The sequence below is a fragment of the Capricornis sumatraensis genome, chromosome 8 (assembly GCF_032405125.1).
Source record: "Capricornis sumatraensis isolate serow.1 chromosome 8, serow.2, whole genome shotgun sequence".
Taxonomy (NCBI): Eukaryota; Metazoa; Chordata; class Mammalia; order Artiodactyla; family Bovidae; genus Capricornis; species Capricornis sumatraensis.
This window is the reverse complement of record NC_091076.1, coordinates 92,933,377-92,949,159: the sequence shown is the minus strand read 5'-3', so window position 1 is coordinate 92,949,159 and position 15,783 is coordinate 92,933,377. Positions and strand designations below refer to the sequence as shown.

General features: G+C 54.4%; 1 protein-coding gene across 2 annotated transcripts; it reads right to left on the bottom strand.

Annotated features, from left to right (window-relative positions):
* Nucleotides 1-259: 259 nt before the first annotated feature.
* Nucleotides 260-14,769, bottom strand: WNK4 (WNK lysine deficient protein kinase 4). Of its 2 annotated transcripts, XM_068977814.1 has the most exons (19): nucleotides 14,152-14,769; nucleotides 12,541-12,713; nucleotides 11,516-11,736; nucleotides 11,002-11,159; nucleotides 10,385-10,473; nucleotides 10,077-10,293; nucleotides 8,150-8,414; nucleotides 7,806-7,927; nucleotides 7,523-7,581; nucleotides 7,328-7,445; nucleotides 6,941-7,057; nucleotides 3,093-3,230; nucleotides 2,493-2,547; nucleotides 1,810-2,396; nucleotides 1,652-1,712; nucleotides 1,138-1,546; nucleotides 850-1,049; nucleotides 580-677; nucleotides 260-493 (listed from the first exon to the last, which is right to left on the bottom strand). In XM_068977814.1, exons 1-19 carry the CDS (start codon nucleotides 14,767-14,769, stop codon nucleotides 491-493), a joined length of 3,708 nt encoding a protein of 1,235 aa, XP_068833915.1. In that variant the 3' UTR covers nucleotides 260-490. The 2 variants fall into 2 exon arrangements, with proteins under 2 accessions (XP_068833915.1, XP_068833914.1); XM_068977813.1 differs by having other exon boundaries at nucleotides 260-677.
* Between the last annotated feature and the right edge of the window lie 1,014 nt (nucleotides 14,770-15,783).

Below are 15,783 nucleotides of genomic sequence, written 5' to 3'. Positions count from 1 at the left end.
CCCTGTGGCATGTGGAATCTTCTCTGACTAGGAATGGAACCCATGTCCCCTGCATTGAGAGGTGGGTCCTTAACCACCAGGGAAGTTCCCCCACAGAGCTTTGCCGGGTTTCTAAGATCCATACAGATTCACCAGGTTCTAGGTTCCAGAATTTTTATTGGCTGCTACTAATTTTCCCTCCTCCTGCCCATCTGGGAGTGTGCCTTCTAGAAGCATCTGGACTTGGGTGGGACTGTTTAGTGGTTCTCTCTCAGCTGGGGAGGTGGCAAGGATGAGGATTTACAGAACATACACCTTCTACACACATCAAACAGTTCCCACATGTTTGGCTCTTCCTTCTAGGGGAGCAGCACTGTCCACGGCCGTCCGGCCTCCTACTCCCTCAGTGCTGAGGTCTTCCTTGCAGAGTTGAGTTGGTCAGCAGATTCTAAGGGCACAAGCTCCATGGTGGGCTCAGGTGTGGGTGAGACACATGGCTTCTGTTCATAATTCACTGGAGGAAAAAGAAGTACTAAGGAACCTCCAGAGCTGGAGGAGTTACCATTCCCTGGGCTCTCCCTCCCTTGGGCCCGCCCTCACCATCCTGCCAACATCCCCGGCGAATGTCACCCCCTTGCTTGCCCGCTGCTCCTGGGAGCCGGTGCTGCTGCCACTGAGGGAGTTCCTTCGCATGATGCCTGGGTGCACGATGGGGAGGGGAGGGAGAGCACTGAATGAGGGAAGGGGCCACAGGGAAAAGTGGGGGGCTAGTCCCCCCACAGCAAGGGGTAGACCCCCAGGGCCTGAAAGACAGTCAGATCACTAGGGAGGGGACTCTGGAACGATGGGAGCTGGTGACTTCTGTCTCACCCGGGCCCAGGGGCTCAGAACGCTGCAGGCTGTTGCGCCGTGAGGTGGGGAAGCTGCCCTTGGAGAGGCGGCGCTGGCGGCTGGACAGCATAGCAGCGGGGGCCAGGATTCCTGGCGGGGGCTGCTTCCCAAGCCTGCTGTACAAGTCCTCGATTTCCTGTTTCTGTAGTGTCTGTAGTGCCTCCACCTCTGACAAGTGCCTGAGGACACACCAGGGTCATGAGAGGGCTGGCCCAACACCTGGCTCTAGTAAGTCCACTTCCTGACCACCATTCTCCCCAGACTCACTTCTGCCGAAGATTCTGCAGCTCAGCCCAGAATTCCTCGTCCTCCCCACTGCTCTCTGACTCCTCACTGCTCAGACACAGGCTGCTATAGGAGTAACTCATCCACACTGGGCTGGGATGGATCAGGGGTGGAGGGCTGCCCCCTACTTGGGGTTCCTGCCCATCGTCCCCTTCCTCTTCAGCTCCAGCCCCTAGGCCCTCGGCTGCACGGTCACTTTCAGCCAGAGCCTCCCTGGCCTCTGGCCTGGCTCCAGCACTGTCCTCCGTGTCCGAGCTCTCCGAGGTCAGCTGAGGGGTTGGAGGCTTTGGGGAGCCAGAGGGAGTTGGGGATCCCAGCTGCAGGGGAAGAGGCTCAGCTGGCTCCTTGGATGAAGTCACTTGGAAGCGCCCAACAAGCTGAGGCTTTCCCTCTGTAGCAAGACGAAGGCATCGTGGAAGAAGGAACAGAAATCAGTGGTAGGAAATAAAGTCACTGAGAATGATGGGCAGGGAGGGTCAGTGGTCAAAGGTCTCACCTTCTGAGATGGGCGCCAATCTGGCTTCACCTGGGAGTGGCCAACCAATATTCAGAGAAGCCTATAAAGTGTGGGTCTGTGAGTAGAGAAATGATCCAGAATGAAGGCCACCCGCCCCTCTTCCGCCGCCCAATCATCCCTCTTGGTTTCCTGCTCACCTCACCCTCCATCTCAGCTGTCAGAGATAAAGTCTGCTCCTGGGCACAAGGAGTACAGGGAGTAGGAGGGGGCAGGCTAGGGAGAGGACCAGGAGGGGCTGGAGGAGACTGGGACAGGAGCCCAGGGGATGGGGACAGCAGGGACTGAGCCACAGTCATCACAGCCAGAGAGAAGGCACTTGCCAGAGAGAGGAGAGGGGCTGCGGTGGTGGAGGGGAGGGGATAAGCAGAGGGGCAGGGGGCAAAGGAGGGAGGAGAGAGAGGGACCTGGAAACAATCGGGGAAGAGAGAACTCTGTGGAAACTGAGCAGATGGGACTGGAAACTGCGGTGCACTGGGGGAGAGTGGAAGCGGGCAGCTTGGGGGGTGTGCAGAGAGATTTGAGGAGGCCTGAGGAGAAACTTGGGAGAATGAGGAGGGGTTGAGATGACATGGGGGAGAAGTGATGGGAAGGATGGGACTTGGGAAAACAGGGGTTCCAGGAGAAAAGGAGTTTCCAGGAGACAAGGGGGTTCCAGGAGAAGATGTGGAGGCGGAGGAAGCTGCCCAGCATCTCTGCTCCAGGGAGGTGCTGCTCTGGAGCTCTGCTGGGAAGGGAGGGAGGGGAGGTTGAGATTCCAGTCCTCCATTTCCATGGAGCAACCCCAAGGGTGGGATGAGTAGGGACAGAATGCAGTACATACCCCTGGATGGGTCTGGGGGGGACCCCAGGAGAGCAGGCAGTGGTGCTGGCTCCTCCTGAGAGAGAGAAATGTCACAGTGGGAAGAGCTGAGTCTTAGATGGAAAGTTTCAGGCTGGGCTTCTTAAGCCAAGACTCATGAGCTTCTATGAGTCCACAGATGAGTTTCAAGGGATTCAAAAGTGTTTTCAAGAAATATTTAGTGGTAAAGGGGCATGACACCTGCAACTTACTTAAATGCTTCCAAAAAAAGAATGCATGCACACACACGTGGATGGGGAGACAGGAAGGGAAAAGGCTAAAGCTCATGTAACAAAACACTACTAGCAAATCTAGACAGAGCACCCAGGAGTTCTTTGTACAACTACTGCAACTTCTCTGTAGGTCTGAAATTATGTCAAAATACTGAGTTAAAAGTATGCACTGAACACATTTTTCTGGAACAAGAGTCCATGGCTTTCATCAGACTCTCAAATTGGGGAAGAGCCATTGTTTTGGAATCCTAGAGATGAAGACAAGTTAGATCCAAGGGGACTGGTGGAAAAAAGTAATGAAGCCTGTAGCAGAGCCACATCCCCCTGGAGGTGCCCAAAGGAGTCTGACCTGGGGACTCAGAGGGTCTTCAGCAGCCTCCGCAGGGCCAGTATCTCTCTTCAACAGGGTCTCCACTCGCTGGATAATCTCCCGAATCCGGTTCAGGAATCCAGCTCGCTCCGAGGGCAGAATGAACTCATTATACACCTGGTGAGAATCAGTAGGAAGAGAAAGGGGAGCTCGGTTAATTCCACTTGTCCGTTTCTTTAAAAAACCAACCCTTCACCCCACTGTTTCTGCTCATCAATCTAAAACAAGTATTTAGTAAGCATCAGCTGTGTGCCATGCACTGTGTGGTTCTAAGGAGAAATACAGCTTAGAGGAAAGGAGCTAACCTTCATAGCATGCGGGTTTATAACAGATCTTTACATATCACATTTGACATCAACAACAGCTTACTGTGGTCTACATGAACACCCCTACTTTAGAGTTATGCTAACCAATGCTCAACGAGGTGCAGTTCAGTTTTCCCAAGATCACAGGATTTGCACCCAGAACTTTCTAAAGCCAAAACCTTAGTTATATTTCCACTGACACCTCACCTGCTTTTGGACACAACTCCTGCTCTCATACAGCTTGTAAAATGTGCCACACAGATCCACATATACACAGCTCCACAAAGTGAAGTAAAAATAAGGCAATATGTAATAAATGTAACATTCAGGTACACAAACACTGAGTGTTTTATGTACCAGGCATAGGCTAGATTCTTTGAGGGAAAAAGGAAGCAGAAAACACTGTCCTGGTCTCAAAGAAGCCCAAAATCTTAGTGGAAGAGACACACACATATATAACTCAATAGACTCCAAGTTAGCCCAAGGCAGGTAAGGCTTTTATGATTGAGGTACAGATAAAAGTGCTATTCCCGGAGGCGGAAAGGGAGAGCCGCTGTTTAATGGGTAGAGATTCAGACCGGCAAGATAAAACAGTTCCAGAGACCTATTGCCCAACAACATGAATATACTTTACACTACTGACCTGTACACTTCAGGATGGTTAAAATGACACACGTTATGTTATGTGTTTTTCACCATGATTTTTAAAAATGCCTTTCTAGGACTTCCCTGGTGGTCCAGTGGTTAAGACTGTGCTCCCAAAGCAGGGGGCCTGGGTTCAATCCCTGGTGAGGGAAGATCCCACCTGCCACATGGCTTGGCCAAAAATAAATAAATAAGTAGAAATAAATAAAACACCATTCCAAAAAGAAAGCAGTTCATAACACTTCAGGAGACAGTGGGGAGCTGAGATGGCTCTAGAGCTGAGCCTTGAAGGATGACTAAGAAAAGCAACCCTTTATTGAGGACCTACCACATGTGGACATTTCCCATACTTTTATCATTTCACTTCTCGTACATGCTATATCATTTATCATATATTACATCAGAAAAGTGAGAAGTGTTAGTCACTCAGCTGCATCCCAACTCTCTGCTATCCAATGGACTGTAGCCCTCCAGGCTCCTCTGTCCATGGAATCCTCCAGGCAAGAATACTGGAGTGGGTTGCCATTTGCTTCTCCAGGGGATCTTCCTGACCCAGGGATCAAAGGTGGGTCTCCCGCACTGCAGGCAGATTCTTTACAGTCTGAGCCACCAGGGAAGCCCATCAGAACATCTTTGCAAAATAAGTAATATCCCCTCCATTTTACTGATGAAGTTCAGAGAGGTTAAGAAACTTGCCCAAGTTTGCCAAATTAGTAGCTAACAGAGCTGAAGTTGGAACTCGGGTCTTATGTGAACCTCCATCCTTTCCTCTGTTCTGCAGTGTTCTGAGGCAGCAAAGGGCACTTTCACAAAATAGCGAAGACTGAAGTACAGCTGAGAGTGCTGTGAATTTTAAAGGTCATGCTCCAGCATTTGGACCTTACTCTGTAACCTCAGGTAGCCACTACCGATTTGGGGGCAAAAAAGCAAATTTAAAGTCTTGAGAGAATCCTTGAGAGAGGAAGGGAGGGTGGGCTAGTAAGGAGAGAAAAGAAGGCAACGGATCCTGGGTTCAGGGACAAGGTTCCTCTGGTTGTGTGGGATCTGAATTGGGCTTGAAAGCCCATTGAGAAAGCTCCCAGGGAGAAAGACCCCTGAAAAGATGGAAGCAGAAGCTGAAAAGGCAAGTAGGCCTCTTCAGAGGACCATTCAGAAACCAGTGTGGCTGGATGAAAGATTCTTGAAGGGCTGAGTGGCTTGACAGAAGTTGATAAACCTGCATGCCAGGTGCTGTTTTGTCTTTTTCCTGGACACAAGCTGAATGACATGATGGAGAAGAAGATTTAGAGGGAGTTCCCGAAGTCTGACGTTTATTCCATTCCCTTCCCTCCTGCATCCCAGAGGCTGGCAGTCACCGCCCCCACTCCACTGAAACTGGTCTCCCACAAAGACCTCCTCCTGACAAAAGCCAGTGTGGTCTTGCCTCAGGCCTCACCCTATGCCTCCTCGAAGCAATCTCCTTCCTCAGTTTTTACTAAAATATTCCAGAGTTCCTTCTATGTCTCGGGTTCTGATTCTATCCTTTGATAACCTATCCCTGCTCCCCGTTCCACAACTGGGGGTATCTACTAAGATACTCCTCTACACCTCTGGCTTTGCAGGCCCATCTTCTCTCGTGCTCAACTCTGTGCTGAGACTCCCAGATCCACTCCTCCCAGTCCTGCCTGACCCATATTCTGCTTACTTATGGAGGATCTTATCTTTCCTGCCCCTCTGTCATTCAAGCTCACTCATCATGATACCCCCTCCAAAAAACAAAGCCATACTCTCATTTTAAAACTTAACTCCTTTGATGGCCTATTCCTATGAGTTCCTCCAAGCTACAGGTCACCCTTGATATCCCTTGCCCTAACTCCCTCTCATGTCAACTCATCAAGTATTTACTGACCATCTTCTATGGACACTGTACTATGTCTATCAATTACTGGATGACACAGTAGGTTATTTTTCCCAAAATAACCCCCAGATTCACCCCTCTTCTCCCTCTCCATAATCCATTCTCTCCTTGGACCACATCTGGCTTCTTGCGTCCATCTTCCAACTGGATACCCTACCCATAGCCCTCTCCCACATCCCACAACAGAACAGTCTTCTTAAAACCTGTTCTCATGGTGTTATGCTCTTAACTCTTAAGACTCCATTACACATTACATGCTCACATTACATGCTTAAGCCCACATTACATGCCCAACCTCACTTCTACCAAACTCATTTTAAATTGAAGTATAGTTGATTTACAATGTTAAGTCTGCTGTATAGCAAAGTGATTAATATATATACATTCTTTCTTAATATTCTTTTCCATTATGATTTACTACCTAGGATACTGAATATAGTTCTCTGCTTTACAGCAGGATCTTATTGCTTCCAAGAGGAACCCTTAATTCCAGTGACAAAGGTCTCCTCAAGAAGCCCTCCCAGCCCTATACTTCAAGTCACTCCCTGTTCCCATGCCTCTCCTTTGCCATACCACCACTAGACACGCCCTTTCCACTCTTCACTGCCATTCTGACCCATCTGTCAAGACCTGGCATGAGTCCTTCCTCTTGCGCTGCTGATCCTTCCCTTACAGCCCATCCTTTCCTTATAGCCACAGCATCACGTGTCTAGTGTACACTTCACTGCAGCACTTGCGGATATCTTGTGTTAGTCTCATATTGCTCCAGCTGAGGATCCAAACCTCCCTAGATAAACAGAAATCTCCTCCCAGACAAGGGCAGATAAGTCTTCAGTGTCACTGCACGGAGGGCCCGCCAGCTTTGAAACCCTTGTCATTGGATTGTGGGGGTTGAAGGTAGGGCAGTTCAGCACCCGGGGACATCAGGAAGGGAGACTCTTGTCTCAGATCTATAGAATGTGCTCTCATCTCTCCCTCACCATGGCAGCTGCAATCTCTTCTGGGCTGTCCCCATCCAGATCAAATCGGAAGGTCACCATCTTGCTGTTGTGCGTCTGCAGCTGGCATTCAACCACTCTGTCGTTCTGGTCTGAGACCTTCAGAGTCAAAGTCAGGAGAGGGGAGGAGGTCAAGCTCTGTCTTCATTAAGTGTCCCCACCCCTCTCCACCCAAGTCACAGTGGCCAGATTGGAACTGGAGAGAAGCAGATTCTGCCCCTAAAGTCTCGTATTGAAAACATGACTGGCAGCCTCTTGGGTACCAGTAACACAATGCTTCTCGCCTTTTCTGGCTGACCACACTCTCGTCCCTGACAGTTCCATCCAGGCCCTGAAGGTTATTCCCGAACTCCTGTGCCCCTTCCTTACACTTGTGACCCGAAGCCGGGATCGGGGTCTACGCCGGAGGTTTTTCCCTGGGGGTCTCCTCATCCGTTCCATCCCTTCTCCCACATCACTAAGGCCTGACGCTGCATCTGAGGCATAGCTGGAAAAGGGAAAAGACACTGAACCCCAGAGCTCCGTATAGCTCACCTTGAAGCGCCCACTCAGACCAGAACTTACCTCTCTCCAGGGGAAAAGTCATTGCCAGGGCCAGAACGTGGAATGGATAGAGCAAAAGCCTGAAACAGAATATAGGTTCATGAGGTCAGGGGAGAATAACTGTTGGGTTCCAAGAAGACAATATCAAGGGTGCTGGGATACTAGGCAGAGGGAATAAAGATGAGGACAAGAGTGGTGGATTTCCAAGGACATGGGACCAGGTCACAGTGTTGAGTTTTACAGGATGAGAGCTAGGTCGTGGGCTTGGAATAGCTGGGAGCCCCCCCATGTGACCCCCTCTCACCGCGGGCAGGCGGAGATGGGACTCAGCGGGGCTGGATAGCACCCCGCTAGGGGGCTGAAGGGCAGGGTCTGAGGCATCCAGGAAGCCGGAGGAGCTGAGGTAGCCATCAGTCTCGCAATCCGCTGGTGGGGGAGGGAGGGGATCAAAAAAGGGGAAATAAAGGGGGGTGATGGCTGAGCAGGGGACTGCCTGAGCAAGGAGGGGGCCTGGGGCTGTGGGAGAGTTCTTTCCCAGAAGGAGCCCTGGCTAGATGTGGAAGGCTGGGTAAGTGACAATGCTGTTGGGTTGAACTTCTGGGTAGGGGGGCAGAGGTCAAGGGTTCTGGGATGTCAGAGGTGACTTACAGGTGGTAGATGAATAGCTGGCATGGCGGAAGAGGAAGGGCTGGTGCTGGTCTGCCTCTGGCTCCTCAGGCTCAGGAGGGAAGGCATTGGAGGGACCAGGAGTCATGGGGACAGCTGCTGGTGGGAGTCTTGGCGCTGGGGGGAGGGCTTCCAACTCCCTAGCTTTGCGCAGCTTCTCACGCTTTCGCTGGATGGCAGCAACCCGTTCACGCACTGCACGAGCCACTGGCTGGTAATCAGCTTCACACACTAAGCCCAGGGCCACCTGGAGTTGGAAGGGTGAGGAATGCAGTTTGAGGTGAGATTCACCATCCCTCAACAAAGCCCCATCAGGACACCTTCTTGAGGCCTCTAGGATATACAAGAAAAGGAACATATATTGATTACGCACTGTGTCCACAACTGGCATTTTTTAAAAAGTCATTTATTTACTTGACTGTGCTGGATCTTTGCTGTGGCAGGTAAGATCTTCAGTTGCAGCATGTGGAATCTAGTTCCCTGACCAGGGATCAAACCTGGACTCCCTGCATTGGGAGTATGGAGTCCTAGCCACTGGACCAGAGAAATCCAACTGGCAACTCTTTACCATATCATCATTAAATCCTTCCAGCAACCTTCTGAGATAGGTCTTATCAACTCTATTTTAGAAATAAGTAAGTGACCAGTTCAAGGTTATACTCTAAGTCAATTGCTCTGGGGGGATGGTGGAGAAAAATATCTGTAGATATTTTTAGTTGTCACAACTTGGGGGGTGATCCCACTGGGATCCTCTAAGTTGATGCCAGGGATTCTTCTCAACAACCTACAACAGTATGGCACAGTCTCCTGAACAATGATGTCACTAGTGTTAAAGTCAAGAACCTCTGTATGTAATGGACCAGGTCCCAATCTCAGGTCAGGTTTGAGCTGGGCTACAGAGACTGACTCCTATGTCTTATTTCAAATACATTCTTAGGTTCTTGACCCAGATCCACCAACAGATGATTCCCACATTTTCAATTGCATTTTCCCATCAAGAATATCATACTCTTTCCCTTCCCACCTCAGACCACCCCCACATCTTCTGCCTCTCATATATGCCTCTCCTGGTCCACCAGCTTCTATTCATTATCCTTATTCATTTCAATAACAAGCTTCACTGGGCAGGTAAAGGTGGGGCAGGATGAACTGACTCAAAATCTGAACAACCTGAGTCAGTTGTGCCACTTTCTTGCTTGGGACCTGGTACAAGATATTCAGCTTCTTTGAGCTTTCATTTCCTCAGCAGTAAATCAGATAAAATCACTCTATGCACGGTTGGTAACAACCATCAGATGCACATGAAAGGGCTCTAAGATGTGGGTGGTTAACTGAGTTCCCATCACGTGCTAAGCACTGTCAGGGGCAGAAGGGTCAATACACACAGTCTCTGCCCTCAAGACCTTGTAGTCTTGTGGAGGAGAAAGATGGGAATGTATCCTGGTATAAAACAAGACTGATGGGGACCCGTTCAGTAATGGAGGGCCTGATGAAATGGAAACAAGCATTTAACTCTAGAGCGGACAGGCTTTCTCAGATGCACGGTTCCGAGCATGAAGCAAGATCAAGAAAAAGATGGAGTCGGGGAAACAAGAAAGGGAAAAACAGATAACACGGAGAGAGGACAATTCCGGAAAGCCGGATCAGAAGGAAGTTAAAACAGGGAGGTTGAGGGACCCAGGGCTGGAAAAGGAAATCTTTGACTTGACTTGCGGAGAACACTAGGTGTGCCCGCAGGTGCGTTAAGGCGAGGGCAGCAGGGAGACACTCGTAGGAAACTCGGAGAGGGCTTCGTTGAGCCCACCACCCAGACAACCCACCACCCAAACATCGCACCCACAAGGCACTGGCCTCTCCGGTTGAGGTCCACACGCCCAGTTACGCGGCAGGCATGCTGTCCTCCGCTCACCATCTCCTGAGCCACCTCCTCGGCCGCGTCCCGGCCCAGCTGGAACAAGAACTCGATGGCCTGGTTGTCCCGTGGGCGCCCCCCTCGCCGCGCGTCCTCCATGCGCAGCCAGAGCTTGAGGTCCGGCTTCTCTCCGTCGTCCTCCTCCGCCAACTCCACGTGGACGCCGCGCTCCTCGCGGAAGAAGGCGTGAGCCAGAAGGTCGTGGATGGTGAACCTGAGGGCGGTGCCAACCTGAGCAGAGACCCACCGCCGCCCGCTCCCCCCGCCATTACCCCACCCCCGTCCGCCCTGCCCCCTCCACCCACCTCTCATTCTTATCCGTGCGGATGCAGCCTTCAATGATCTCCTTTACCTCGGGCATCTTCACCTTGTAGAAGCTGTTGGGTTTCGTGCCCTGGGGAATGAAGTTGCATGAGGCCTCCGGCTCTCTGTGCCCCAGCTCTCTGCTGACCTCCCCCTCCCACCCCACCCCAGCCCGGGGCGGCAGCGCTTGCAGTTGCCAAAGCACCGGGTACGCGTTTAGAAGTTGTGATTTCAAATCCCAGTCTCCCCGTCCCGACCCCACCACCCCCCCACACACACGTATCGACAGTGCGACCTTGAACCAGGCTCTCGCTGAGCCGGTGTCCTCATTTATAAAATGCAGGGCAGAACATTTGCCCTGCTCACCCCGCGGGGCAGGGAACAGGATCGGATGAGAGATTGGATTTGAATCGTCTGTAATCTCTAGGGAGCGCTACACACATCGTTATTCTAAACAGCTTGTATTGGAGGGGCCGTGAGTGGATCCAGTAACCTTCAGTGTTCACCGGGGCGTCTTTGTGTCTACCTCGTTTTCATTAAGGGAAAGGGCATTGACCGCGGGGTGGCCGGGGCAGCCAAATGGAAGGGGGGACTTGTGATTCCCTCTCCTCCCTCTCACCGAGGTGACCTTGCGGTAGATTTGAGCAGCATTCTGGCACTCTGAGTAGGGGTACTCCGAGGTCGCCATCTCCAGCATGCACATGCCAAACGCGTACACGTCCACGGCCTCGTCGTACTTTTCCTCGTACATCTCTGGGGCCATGAACTCCGGGGTCCCTGCAGGATCCACAGCAGATGTTAGTGCCTCCTTTCTGGCTTCGTCCCTCTCCTTGAAAGTACAAGTGGGGGGTGGGGGCAACCCTGCGAATTCTGGAGTGCAAGAGACCCATCCCTTCCCGTCGTGTGTGTGTGTGTGTGTGTGTGTGTGTGTGTGTGTGTTGGGTGGGGGGGTTGTGGGGAAGAGGACACCCTACAAGTCTCCTCATCTTCCCCGTGGTCTTCTAACTCCGTGGAGGGGTGCTAACTCTGACCCCCTTCTAAATCTACTAGGGGGAGGGGGTCCCCAGGCTCTCTCCAGACAGGGGAAGGGGAGGGAGGGTAGGAATGACAAGGATCCTCCTGGAGGGACGCACCGATGACGCTCTTGGCGAAGGAGGCGCGCTTGAGCGTGGCCAGGCCCAGGTCCCCGATCTTAACGGAGCCCGTAGGGCCGGTGATAAAGACGTTGTCACACTTGAGATCTCGGTGCAGGATAGGGGGTACTCGGGAGTGTAGGAAATGCAGCCCCCGCAGGATTTGGCGGCTCCAGCGCTGAAGGACTCGTGGTTTCATCTCGCGGAACCGCCTCAGGTATCTAGGGGAGGGCGCACAGCTAGGGTCAGAGCGAGGGACACAGAGGATGGGGAGGGAGCCCACCACTGGGAGGTTCCCCTCCCCGTAGCCCCACCCACTCCCGCCCACGCATCTGCCGCTAGCTTCTCCTAGCACAGATCCGCGGCCCGGCCTCAGACAGAAAGGCAGTCAGGGGGTGTGGCAGGTAGACAGAAGGTTACAAAACGGGTAAATTCAAGATATGGCCGCCGCCAAGGTGCTGTGGAAGTGCGGAAGCGATGACTAGCTGCCCCGGACGTGGGGGAGGGCTTCCTAGAGGAAATAACTTTTCTGTGGTGTCTTGAAGGATGAGTAGGAGTTCAAGGGTGAAAATGGGAAGAGATGAAGACCTTGCAGGCAGAAAGGAAGGCGTGCTTAAAGGCACGGAGACAACAAGTGACGGCACAGGGTGGGAGGAGGTGCTGGGAATTTGGTTTGTCCGGAACGTAGGCTGGATCCTATAAGAACTTTGTGAGCAGTCGCTAGAAAGAATGGACTTTATCCGGAGGGCGGCGGGATAATTCAAACGGGTTTTAAGGAGAGAAGTGATAAGACCAGATTCCGGCGCGCTGCAGGAAGATAGGCTAGCTTGCAGAGGAGATGGTTAGCACGGTAGAGGACTCTTTAGGGGGCACTGCAGGCCTCCAGACGCTCAAGAGGCGAGGATGAGAGAGAGTGAGCCCGGAGTGGGACCTGCGTCAAGAGTCTGAGGAGGCCGGGCTCCTCCAGAAGCAGTGGCGACCTCCCACCAGTCCTCCCAACTACCACCAGCAGGCGCGGAGCTCACGTCTTGAGCGTGCCCGAGGTCATGAGTTCGGTGACCAGCACGATGCAAACCTGGCCCCTCAGTACTGACTTCCAGGAGTCATAGAAGCGGACGATGTTGGGGTGCTGCAGCCCCTTGAGCATCTCCACCTCCTCTGAGAATCGCTGCCGCTCGGCTCGAGACAGTTTCCGAGTCTGTGGGGTAGGGGACGAGGGTCACGGTCACCTCGGCCCCAGTACCCCCACGAAGAGGGGGATGGGGACACACGCGGCGGGGCTTGGAGGAGCGGTGAGGGTAGGAGCCAACGGATGGGACTGAGTGGGTGGGATCATTCGCCAACAGGATTGTAGACCCCGAGTTCCTGGTTTGACCCCTCTGGGCCGCTCCAAGGACACGCCCACTATGGGCCTGGGGCCGCCCCCTGGACCCCCTCCTGGACACAAGAGCTTTTATGCAGCCCGGTCCAGGAGCTCTGAACTCAATAGCGCCTTTGTAGCCGCCCAGGCCGGCTGTGGGGCGGGAAGGGACGCCTGGCAGCGGGCAGGCAGCAAGCAGGCGGGCGGGCAGAAAATTGGGGCCGGCAAGGGGATTGGCCTCAGAAACTGGTAACTGCTAGATCCAGGGAGAAGGACTGCAGAGGGAGGTACAGACAAAGAGAGAAGGGATCCAGGACCAGGTGCCAGGAGACCGCCCCCTGCCCCATAGCAGTGTTGCCTTCCCCCATCTCCTTCCTCCACCCCCTCCAACCCCTAGTTTGGACGCTTCTCCTGGCCTGGCCTAGAGCCTGGGGTGTGGCACTGGCAGGCACAAGGGGCAAGCTCAGTGCCAGGGCTGGAGGGGAGGACCCTTCCTCCAGGCTCTGTCCCCTCAGTCTGAATCCAAAGCTGCTAACTCAGACTTAACTGGGTTTCCCCGCTGTGGGAGGAAGGTCCTTCAAGCCAGCATACCCCTAAAGCCTATGGGGCTCAGTGCTTTTGGTCTGGGGAGAGGATAGCTCAGGTAGGCAGTGGGATGAGGAGCAGGACTGGACTCAGGCCAGGGCTGGAGCTCCCTGTCTCCCCCTCCCCCAGCCATGGGGAAGTCCAGAAGTTTGTTCCAGAAGGGATGTGGGAAGGCCCTGTCCTGCTACAATACCCCTATATCTTCTGGAAGTGGAGAGGACCCTGTCCCAGCTCCTGGCCTCCATCATTCCAGCCTTCTAATCTGCAAAGATCCAGGGCAAGAAAAAAGGAGGATAAGGGTCACACTGAGGGTCTCAGGACTTAAGGGGAAGGGAGAGGAGGAGACAGTGGGTAACCACTGCAGGAAAGTGGTGAGCCACCCCTCAGGTCTGAGCTGGCTCCCTACCCAATTTCGCATCTTATTTTCTTTCCACCTCTCAGGGCTGAGATGGAGCCGGAAAAGTAAGAATGTCTTAAATCCATACGGGAGCTACCACACACCACCTGCCTCAGCTTATCCTTCTGCAGCCTGAAATCAGCCGGGTCCATGGATCATCAGAGCAAGTGGGACAAGTGTCCGGACATTTGACTGGAAAAATACATCCCCCTTGCTGCTGTTCCCTGGGTCTCCCATCCCAAGACCTCCAAAGGTCCCATCCCATGGCGTCACCGAGGGGGCGCCCAGCCGCACCTGCAGCTCACACCAGGCCACCTCCACCGTGGTGTCGGTGTCCAGCCCTCGATACACCGTCTTGAACGAGCCACGTCCAATCTCGATGTCAAACTTGAGGTATCGGCCGTCCGGGGACGTTGCCACAGCCTGGGTCTCCGTGTCCTCTTTTTCCTCTTGCTCCCGCCGCCGCTCCCGGGCCGCCGCCGCCTCCGTGATCCTCGGCTGTTCCCGGGACCCCGACCCTCCTGTGGAGCCCACGGGCTCCAAACGCTCGGAGTCTGCAGGCTTCACAGGGGCGCCCGCGGTCCACGTGCCCTCAGGGGGCTCTTCGGAGCTGGGCGGTGGGCTCATCGCGGGGCCGGAACCAGCAGAGTCTGGCGGATCAGGGGGCTCCGGAACGGGTGAGGCTGGCTGGGACCAAGACCTCAGCAGCCCCAAGTCGACTGAGCTGCGGCGGCTGAGACGGGAAGAGCGCGGCCGGGGCTCAGCCTTCCCGGAGAAGCGGCGCACCCGGCGGGGAGGGGGCCCGAGGCGGGGCGGCCCCGCCGCGGCAAGGGGCGGCGGGGGACGCAGGGTCAGGTCAGCCTCCGCCTGGGACATGGGGACTTCGGTCTCTGGGGCCGGGGGTGCCAGCATGAGGAAGGACCGGGCGCTGCAGGCGGTAAGCGGGGAGGCCTGACAGGACGACTGGCTGGGTGCGCAGTGCTCCTGCTGAGCTACTGGGGCCCCAGCCCCGGCTCGCCTGCCCTGCAGCTCCGCCCCCACCACGCCCCCGCCCCGCCCTTACCCCCCAGAGCCGCCCCCTCGGAGCTGCCTGTGCAGTGGAACCCCTGGCGCAGCCCCTCACCTCGGCCACTGCCCCGCCCCCGGCCGCTGGCCCTCCTCCTCCTGGCCTCCCGGAGCACCCGCCCTGTCTCTTTCCGTAGCCGGAGCCCGGTGAGAGGCGGTGTGTCCTCGCGCACTAAGAGTGCGCAGACCTGTTTGGGGGAGCACGGTACTAGGACAGGGAGATGAAACGTGACTGCGGCTCCCCGACCCTAGAAAAGGGAGGTGGTGAGGAGGAGGCTACCACCAGTCTGCACGCCCCAGATAAGGTAGCACCACCCCCTCCTAATCGTCCAGAATGGCCTCGGGCCGACAATACAGAGGTCAATGGAAAGATCTGGTTTTCTCCGAAGTCGCAGTCCCTCGGGGCTGCTCAGGGATGGGTGTGTGCACCCCAGAGCCCGCCCCTCCCCCAAACCAAGGACCGGGTCACCCATCCTCTCCACTCCCCACCTTAACCGCAGCCTGGCCCTGGCCAAAGTGCCTGTTTTTGCTCTGTGGGCTCTCCTTCCTCCCCCCCTCTGTTTGCCAAAGTTTCCAATAAACCAAAGTCCATATCCGGTTTACTCCCCCTCAGCTCCCCTCGGCCTCAACTACCCGACCCAGACCAGATGGATGGAGGGAGGGGCTTCAGCGTCATCCAGGACTTCCACGGGGAGGTGGTGAGGGAGGGGAGCCATTAAATTACTCCACTGCAGACATAGAAAGCTGTCTGTCCCCAGGCTGTGTTCCATTCGCACTCCCTCACACAGCCCACCCAGCAGATGTAAAACCGCAGGCTCACTGAGTCCACCAGGGCGGGAAGACCTCTCTCCTAAGGTAGGT

Coding starts and splice junctions, on each gene's coding strand:
- WNK4 (XM_068977813.1), bottom strand. CDS start 14,769: ATGCTGGCACCCCCGGCCCCAGAGACCGAAGTCCCCATGTCCCAGGCG. Junction 12,714..14,151: donor TGGCCTGGTGTGAGCTGCAG/GTGCGGCTGGGC, acceptor CCTACCCCACAG/ACTCGGAAACTGTCTCGAGC. Junction 8,415..10,076: donor AGGAGGTGGCTCAGGAGATG/GTGAGCGGAGGA, acceptor TTCCAACTCCAG/GTGGCCCTGGGCTTAGTGTG.